This window comes from Sturnira hondurensis, unplaced genomic scaffold (genome assembly GCF_014824575.4).
Source record: "Sturnira hondurensis isolate 20B ecotype Veracruz unplaced genomic scaffold, ASM1482457v3 Scaffold0020601, whole genome shotgun sequence".
Classification (NCBI taxonomy): Eukaryota; Metazoa; Chordata; class Mammalia; order Chiroptera; family Phyllostomidae; genus Sturnira; species Sturnira hondurensis.
The window spans coordinates 4,165,316-4,175,051 of NW_028093232.1; the positions used below are offsets into that span (position 1 = coordinate 4,165,316).

General features: G+C 37.2%; 1 protein-coding gene across 1 annotated transcript; it reads right to left on the reverse strand.

The window, feature by feature from the left end:
- Nucleotides 1-8,573: 8,573 nt before the first annotated feature.
- LOC118975918 (olfactory receptor 6C2-like) lies at nucleotides 8,574-9,512 on the reverse strand. The gene has a single exon (XM_037030150.1). It carries the CDS (start codon nucleotides 9,510-9,512, stop codon nucleotides 8,574-8,576), a length of 939 nt encoding a protein of 312 aa, XP_036886045.1.
- Nucleotides 9,513-9,736: the final 224 nt, after the last annotated feature.

Sequence of the window (9,736 nt, forward strand, 5' to 3'; positions counted from 1 at the left end):
AATAAACATTGGGGTGCATAGGTTCTTTTGGATTGGTATTTCAGGGTTCTTAGGATATACTCCTAAGAGTGGAATTGCTGGGTCAAAAGGCATGTTCATTTTTAGTTTTCTTAGAAAATTCCATACTGTTTTCCATAGTGGTTGTACCAGTCTGCAATCCCACCAACAGTGAACTAGGGTTCCCTTTTCCCCACAAGCTCTCCAACATTTGTTGTTTGTTTATGATGGCCATTCTGACCAGTGAGAAGTGGTATATCATTGTGGTTTTAATTTGCATCTCTCTGATAGCTAGCGATATTGATCATCTTTTCATGTTTCTTTGGATCCTCTGTATGTCCTCCTTGGAGAAATGTCTGTTCAAGTCTTTTGCCATTTTTTAATTGGGTTGCTTATCTTCTTAGAGTGGAGGCAACCTTATTGGGGCTCCCTTGTATGTTGCTTTCTTTTTCTCCCTTGCTGCCTTTCAAATTTTTTTCTGTGTGTTAAAATTTTGCCATTTTAATGATGATGTGTCTTGAAGTGGGCCTCTTTGGGTTCCTCTTGATTGGGAGTCTCTGTGATTCCTGGGTTCGTGTGACTTTTTCTCTCAACAAATTAGAAAAATTTTCCATCATTACTTTTTCAAATAGGTTTTCTATTCCTTGTTTTTCTTCTTCTCCTTCTGGTGTTTCTATTATTTGGATAGTATTATGTTTCATATTATCTAGCATTTCTCTTAGTGTCTCTTCGTTCTTTTTGAGCCTCTTTTGCTTTTCTTGCTCTTTCTGGGAGATTCTTTCTACTGTGTCCTCCAACTCGCTGATCTGATCTTCTGCTTCATATACCCTGCTTTTAATTTCATCTACTCTGTTCTACAGTTCAGATATTTTATTCTTCATTTCTTCTTGTTCCTTGGTGATGGTTTCTATTTCCTTTTTCATGTTGATATAGTTTGTAGTGAGTTTGTTGTAGTTCCCCTGTAGTTTCTGGTAGCTCATTGTGAGCTCTTTGAATTTCCTGATAACCAGTGCTTTGAATTCAATATCTGATAGTTGACTTGTTTTTATTTCATCTAACATTCTTTCTGAGGCTTCCTCTTTTCCTTTCATTTGGGGATTGTTTGTTTGTCTTCCCATTGTTTGTGAGCCTCTTCTTTTTAGCCTCAGCTTCTTAAATTGATCTGTTCTGACTCTCTTCGGTTTATGGTGTGAACTTCTGTCACCACAACTTAGGCGACATATGTGAGCAATGCCATGCCCAGCAGCAGCTTCATCCTTCGGTGGTTGATGGCAGACATGAGGCACAGCAGTGCCTTGCTCACTATTCCCAGGAGTGCGCTGGTCCAAGGCCCTGCAGCGTGGCGACCTCCTGCTGCATAATTCTCGTTGGCAGCCACAGCGGCGGCCTGGGGAGCCCTGCCCCCATCAGTTTCAATTGTATGCATATAAAATTATAAATTCCCCTCAAAGTTCCACTTTCAGTGCATAGTGCATGTTTGAGTATGTATTGTTGGTATTCATTTTTATGACAGAAACAAGCATATACATTTATTTCATATTATGACTTGTAAGAATTATGTATGAATGTGAATAATTATAAATATGCATTAAATACAAATTTGAATAAAAGGTACTATTTGAATATTAATGAAATACACTTTACATAACATATATAAGATTCTCAAGAATATATTGTATGAGTTGTATTTGTGTGCAGTACTTATATATATTTATGTAATGGACACTTGCATTCAAGATATGATTTTTGAAAGTATACTTTATAAGATATGAATAAAAATAAGCAGTATAGGTAGGCAAGAAATAGTTAAGGGGAGGTTAAGAATAGTATAGAACATGGAGAAGCCAAAGAACTAATATGTGTGACCCATGGACATGAACTATGGAGGGGGGAATGCATTATGTGATTTTTAAAAAGCAGAATGGCTGCTAATCTGCATTCCCACCAATAGTGCGGGAGGGTTCCCTTTTCTCCACATTTGCCCAAAGAATTCTTGTGCATCCTCATTCATTTGTTTGATCTAGTTTTTTTTTTTTTTTTGCAAAAAGTGCTCTTTGATTACTTTTTTACTGTTCTTGATTGTTTTCTGGGTCTCAGAAGAGTTTCATCTCCTCACAGGGTCTGCTATAATATAAAGCAGTATATTGTATTCTGGTCATATGTCTGAACTATGGATCCAGATCATCTGGGTTAATATTGCAGCTCTTCTATTAGTTGTGCATCTTAGACTCTATGCCCTAATCCCCTTATTTGCAATATTAAAATGATAATGGTGCCATGTTATTAATTATAAAAATACTTTGATGATAATAATATGCAACATGTAGGGTTTTTTATAGATCCTCTTATTATCATACATATTACTTAGAACAATGCCTGCCTGGTATACAGCAAATATCATACGTGTTCTTACTATTTCACTTGGATGCAGAGATCTCCCTTCTGTATTGAAAGGACACACGATCTGTGTCATTCATATGGCACTTCAGTATATGTTTCCCTGTGCAGTTTCTTGTATTGTTAATTTTCCATGGTTGTATATTTTATATGTTGTATTGTTGATCTGGGGCAGATCAGCTTTGTTGCATTTTCTATACTGCCTAGCGAAACTAAACACATATTCAAATACTTATTAAATTCTGAACCAACATGTGTTGAAGGGCAGTGAATTTTTAGAGCTCTTTCTATTCCTAGGAGAAATGATTACCTCAGCAAAAGACACATTAGCATTTTGGAGGTTTTTAAACATTCAAAGGAACAAATTGTTTTCTCTCTTCAGATCTGGCCACTTTGGAATTAATTGCGCTGACAATGCATTCCCTAGGGTTCCTGGTTCCAGGAACTGACAAAGACCCTTTGTTGCCTTAAAGAACAGATGTTAAATAGGTGTTTAGCAGAAGTCCCCAGAGAGAGTGGTGAGGAACGTGCTATGGCAACATCAAACACAGGTCCCCAGCAGGTTAAAGAGAAAACTGAGAAATGAGATGGGACAATAGACTTGAATGTCATCCTTGCATTGAGTAGGCTGCAAAAGAGATCTTTACATTTTCTTTTAAATCCATCATTTAAGCAGCCATAGATTTTTCTCAGAATAAAGAAATAGTTGTCATTTAACTTGGTGATTGTCTTTATTTTTAATAGACCTATTTTTTTTGAGAACTGTTTTAGATTTACAGAAAAATTGAGATGATACAAATTGTTCCTGCGTACCAGTTTCCCCTGTTAATATCTTACTTAGTATGATGCATTTGTTGCAATTAATGAACAAAAACTGAACCATTATTATTAAATGAAGTGCATAGTTTATTCAGATTTCCTTAGTTTTCACCTAATATCTTCCCCTAGTCTATGATCTCATGTAGGATACCACATTATATTTTTTAAATTAAATTTATTGGAATGACATTGGTTTGCCAAACCATTGCCCTGAGTAAAGTCTTCTTCTATCCCCATTTTTCACCCCTTGCCTATCTCTATCCACTCCCTCACCCCTTTCCCTCCGGCTATCACAATACTGTTTTCTGTGTCTATGTTTCATCTGTACGTTGTTTTGCTTAATTCATTCATCTCTTTTCATGCAGTCCCCCAGTCTCCTTCCCCTCTGACAGCTGTCAGTCTGTTCCATGTATCCAACCCTCTGTTTTTATTTTGTTCATCAGTTTATTTTGTTCATTAGATTCCACATTGCATTCAGTTGTCATGTATCCTTAGACCTCTCTTTTATTTATTTATTTATTTATTTATTTATTTATTTAACTCTTGTTCAAGTACAGTTTTCTTTCTTGTATTCCCAGCCCTGCCCCCCCAGTGCTCCCCACCTCCCTCCCATCTCTGCCCCCCACCTTAGTTATTGTCCATGTGTCCTTTATACTTGTTCATGTGAGTCCTTCCTCTTTTCCCCTGTGATTCTCTCCCCTCTCCCCTCTGGACCCTGTCAGCACATTCTGTATTTCAGTGTCTTTGGTTACATTTTGCTTGCTTGTTTGTTTTGTTGTTTAGATTCCTGTTAAAGGTGATATCATATGGTATTTGTCTTTCACTGCCTGGCTTATTTCCCTCAGCATAATGCTTTCCAGTTCCATCCATGATGTTGCAAAGGGTAGGAGCTCCTTCTTCCTTTCTGCAGCATAGAATTCCATTGTGTAAATGTACCATAGTTTTTTGATCCAGTCATTTACCGATGGGCATCTAGGTTGCTTCCAACTCTTGGCTATTGTAAATTGTGCTGCTATGAACATTGAGGTGCATAGGTTCTTTGGGATTGGTGTTTTAGGATTCTTAGGATACAATTCTAGCAGTGGAATTGCTGGGTCAAAAGGCACGTCCATTTTTAGTTTTCTTAGAAAATTCTATACTGTTTTCCATAGTGGTTGTACCAGTCTGCAATCCCACCAACAGTGAACTAGAGTCTCCTTTTCCCCACAACCTCTCCAGCACTTGTTGTTTGTTTCTTTGTTCATGGTAGCCATTCTGACTGGTGTTAAGTGGTATCTCATTGTGGTTTTGATTTGCATCTCTCTGATAGCTAGTGATATCGAGCATGTTTTCATGTGTCTCTGGATCCTCTGTATGTCCTCCTTGGAGAAGTGTCTGTTCAAGTCCTTTGCCCATTTTTTAATTAGGTTGCTCGACCTCTCTTGATTGTGGCACTTTCTCAGACTTTTTCTTATGTTTGAATACCTTGATAGTTTTGAGCAGTACTGGTTAGGCATTTTATAGGATGCCCCACTGAAAGTTGCCTGATGCCATTAGAAGAAGACCACAGAGGTAAACTGGCATTTTTATTATATTATGTCAGGGATACATAACATCAACATGGCTTATGGGCTGTTGATGTTAACTTTGATCACCTCACTGACACGGTGTTTGCAGTTTCTCCCCTGTAAACTTTCTCCTTCCTCTTAGATGGAGTATCTACATAAATTACTTGGAATACTTTTGCATAGGAGATTTATATCCTCTCCCTCATTTAGTAATTCATTCAATAATTTATTTATATCAATATGGTCTCTAGGGGTTTAGAAATTTTAAATGAAAAAGGAGAAAGGGAGCCCTGGCTGGTGTTGCTCAGTGGATTGAGCACAGGCCTGAGAACCAGAGGATCGTGGTTCGATTCCCAGTCAGGGCACATGCCTGGGTTGCAGGCCGGTTCCCTGCAGGCCAGTTCCCAGCAGGGGATGCAGGAGAAGCAACCATACATTGATGTTTCTCTCCCTCTCTCCTTCCCCTCTAAAGATAAATAAGTAAGTAAGTAAGTAAATAAATAAATAAAATCTTTAAAAAAAAAGGAGAAAGACCTTGGAGAATAGAATTATATTTCCCCTGAGTACTTTGAAGTATAAAATAAGTTTATACTCATACTATTATCTTGTATGAACAATTGTAAATATGATTAAAATAAAAGGTACAATACAGTGACTAGATGGTATGTAATAAGCATAGGTAATAGTTGTATATGTATTGTAAATGCACAAACTTTTCACAATTATAGAGACTAAAAACAATAAAATGACTTTTTTACTATTTAATGGCAAGAATTTCAATTATTTGGTCCAAGGTCCCTACATGACTGTTATTTGTTTCTCCATCTCTCTCCCTCTTTCTCAGTCTATCATTTTTTTCACACTATACTTGGATTTTATCTTCAGTAGTCAGTCTATGCTAAGCAGTCAAATGCCTCTTAGAATATTCTTCCCAAATTATGAACTTTTAAAATATTTTGATCAATTCTTCTAATCTTTAACCCTCATAAGTCAAATGATAATGTAAGTCTGAATATTGGAAAACTTCTTTAACCAAGATTTAGTCATCCTACCCCTAAATTCAGGCTTATCCCTGAGTCTATTAGGAAGCACCACCAAAGGCAATGTGGGTAGATGACATCCCGCACTTGGAAATCTTTTTTTCCCTCATATTTCTGGATGCAGTACACTTCCAGAAAGGGCAGTAAAACTTTTTTGTAGGTAAGCTGGCTTTAAAAAAAGCATATAATTATTTTCACTGATTTTGAAATTGCTCTGGGAGAAAATTCTCATTCCTGAAAAATGGACATTTTATTTATTTTTAAATGTATTTTATCCATTATGCTATTAAAGTTGTACAAATTTTGCCCCCTTTGCTTCCCTCCATGTGGTACCACTCATTCCCTATAGCAATCACCCCCCTTAGTTCATATCCATGGGTCATGCATATAAGTTCTTTGGTTACTCCATTTCTGATACTGTTTGTAACATCTCCCTGTCTATTCTGTACCTACAATTTGTACTTCTTAATCCCTGCACCTTTTCCCCCATCTTTCCACTTCCTCCTCCCAAGTGTTAATCATCCAAATGATCTCCATGTCTAGCATTCCATTTCTGTTCCACTTGTTTGCTTAGTTTTTAAAAAATTCAATTGTCAATAGTTGTGAATTTATAGCCATTTTAATGTTCATAGTTTTGATCCTCTGCTTTTTCTTAAATAAGTCCCTTTAACATTTCATATAATAATGACCTGTTGATGATGACCTCCTTTAGCTTTACCCTGACTGGGAAGCACTTCATCTATGTTGCTATGTTGTAGTTCCTTTCTTTTCATTACTTTGAATAGTTCTTGCCAGTCTCTTTAGCCTGAAGAGTTTCTTTTGAAAAATCAGCTGACAGTCTTATGGGAACTCCTTTATGGTTACTCTCCACTTTTCTCTTGATGCTTTTAAGATTCTTTATTTATCTGTAACCTTTGGCATTTTAATTATGATATATCTTGGTGCAGTCCTCTTTGTGTCCAACTTGTTTGGGACTCTCTGTGTTTCCTGGGCTTGCATGTTTATTTCTTTCACCAATTTAGGGAAGTTTTCTTTCACTATTTTTTAAAATAAAATTTCAATTTCTTGCTCTCTCTCTTCTCCTTCTGGCACCCTATGATTTGAATGTTGGTAAATTTGAAGTTGTCATTGAAGCTCCTTAGCCTATGTTTGTCTTTTTTGAATTCTTTTTTCTTTTTGCTGTTCTGATTGATTGTTTTTTGTATTGTTATGTTCCAAATCATTGATTTGATTCTTGGCTTCATCCATTGCACTGCTGATTCCCTATACAATTTTCTTTATTTCAGTTAGTGTAACCTCATTTCTGACTGTGTCTTTTTTATGTTGTTGAAGTACCCAGTGAGTTACATGAGCACCTAATAACTAGTGTTTTGAACTCTGCATCTGATAGGTTGGTTATCTCCATTTTGTTTAGTTCTTTTTCTGGAGTTATGTTCTAGAAAAAGAACAAAACTTTCATTTGGGCCATATTTCTTTGTCTGTTCATTTTGGCAGCTTCCCTGTGTTTGTTTCTATGTATTGGGTAGAGCTGCTTTGACTCCTTGTCTTAGTAGCATGGCCTATTATAGAAAAGTGCACCTGTAAGATGGATGAGGTAGAGTGTTAGATAATAGACAGGGCAGGGCAACCCATGTAAACCAGGTTGATGGAATTTCAGAAGTTGTGTTGCAGCTCGGTGGCTCTGTGTAGGGAAGGGCTCAGAGAAGGGACAATGGCTGCTGCCTGGCCTCTGGAAATTTGTCCAGGAGAAAGCTATTCCCTGGTACTTGCCAAATGCCAGCCACTACAGGTATTCCCAGTATGCCACTGGTGTCCTTCTAGCTGCTGCCCTGCTGCTTGAGCCCAGAGGGAGTGAGTCTGTATAAGTCCTAAGTCAGTTTTGGGCTCTTTCTGAGGAAATGCCTTAGAATCCCAGTTTCTCCTGCCATGCCCTTCCCTGCCCCCACTGGTTTTTACAGCTAGAAGTTATAGGGACTTATTTTCTTGGCATTAGAACTCTGGCTTTGGTGGTCTGGTGTGTAGCTGGGATCCCTCACTCCTGAGGCATCCCTCCAGATTCTTATCTCCCATGCACTGGTATGGGATGCTGTTTCATGTTTTCAACCCTTCTACCAATCTAGATCAATGTGACTTATTTAATTCCTTGGTTGCTGGATGTCCACCCAACTCATATTTCTGACAGTTTTGGGTGATAGTTGTTTTGTAGTTTAGTTATAATTGTGGTGTAGTTTAGTTGCTGTGGTGGTGTGAGAAGGCAAGCTGTGTTTACCTATGCTTTCATCTTGACCAAAAGAAAAATGGACATTTTAGAATGAGAAGAAGAGCTCTGTAATGCACAGTTTTCTTTTAGATTACTTTTTATGCATTAGTAAAGAATCTTGGATTACTTTTGTACAGTCAGAGGCTGTATATTGAAGTATTCTCAACAAGTGAGAAATGGTCTCTGGACATATATATTCCACATTATGGGAAGGTTATACGGTCAGTTATGCAAATTTATTTATTTGCATTTTCTTTTTATGACATTGAGCGTTTTGGGAATCTAGTCTCTGGAACTTACATTTATTGAATAAACAGTTCTGAATAAAATAAACTTAAAAGAAAGAAAGAAATATCTTGATTTTTGGCTTTTGGATTATAAAAGACAAATGTTCCTTGGGGCATAATAGATTGATGAATCTATAGAATTGAAAGAAACTATTTATTTGAAAAATTCATAAATGTCACTCATGAGTAGATTTAAATTTAATAACCTCTAAAAATCAATTGTTTCTTACTTCTTTGTGAGAAATGCAATCCATTTTACTGTGTCTTTGAAGGCATCTTTCACTTGTTTGTTTCGAAGTGTATAAATGAATGGATTAAGCAAGGGGGCAACTGAAGTAGTGAGCAAAGACACCACTTTATTAATGGCCACTCCTTCCTTTGCTGAAGGTTTGATGTAGATGAAGATGCAGCTGCCATAGGTGATGGAAACCACAATCATATGAGAAGAGCAGGTGGAAAAGGCTTTTTTCCTTTGTTGGGCAGAAGGGAATCTTAGAATGGTCTTGGTGATGTATGTGTAGGAAAGAACTACACACACTAAGGTAATAATGAGTGTCAGCACAGCAAAACTCAGCACAACTCTTTCTATTAACACTGTGTCTGAACAGGTTATTTGTAAAATAGGAGATGCATCACAGCCAAAATGGTCAATCACATTTGAATCACAGAATTCCAGCTGAAGGCCCATGCCTAGAGGTGGGAGGATAATCAACAGGCCACCAAGCCAACAGCTGAGAACAAGTGTAGTGCAGACTCTGTCGTTCATGATGGTTGTGTAATGCAGGGGCTTACAAATGGCCACATAGCGGTCATAGGACATGGCTGCAAGAAGAAAAAATTCTGTTGCTCCAAAGAGGACAACAAAAAATAACTGAGTGGCACAAGCATTATAGCTAACAGTATTATCTCCAGTTAGAAGAGTATACAGGAATTTGGGAATACAGACAGTGGTGAATGAAACTTCTAAGAAAGAGAAATTTTGGAGGAAAAAATACATAGGAGTTTTAAGATGGGAATCCAAAAATGTGAGGGTAATGATGATAAAGTTCCCAGCTATGCTCAACATGTAAGTGAGAAACAAAAATACAAAAAGCAGAACTTGTAGTTTTGGGTCATCTGTCAATCCCAGCAGGATGAATGTTGTTATTGCTGTATGATTTCTCATCACTGCCTTGTGCCAAGTCAAGTATAATTCCACCTGAAGAAAGAAGCATCATGAGAAGCTAGCACTGAAACCTGAGTGAAAATACACCCAGCAATGGAGTACACATGTACTTTCTTCTTTTGCTTAATAACCAATTTGTTAACATGTGCCTTTGATATCTTACTAGGAGACATTTATAGGTAATATCTAATATAGGTCTAATGCTTATAATTCTTTGATTAGAA

Excerpts from the sequence above, each read along its gene's own strand:
- LOC118975918 (XM_037030150.1), bottom strand. The coding sequence starts at position 9,512 with ATGAGAAATCATACAGCAATAACAACATTCATCCTGCTGGGATTGACA.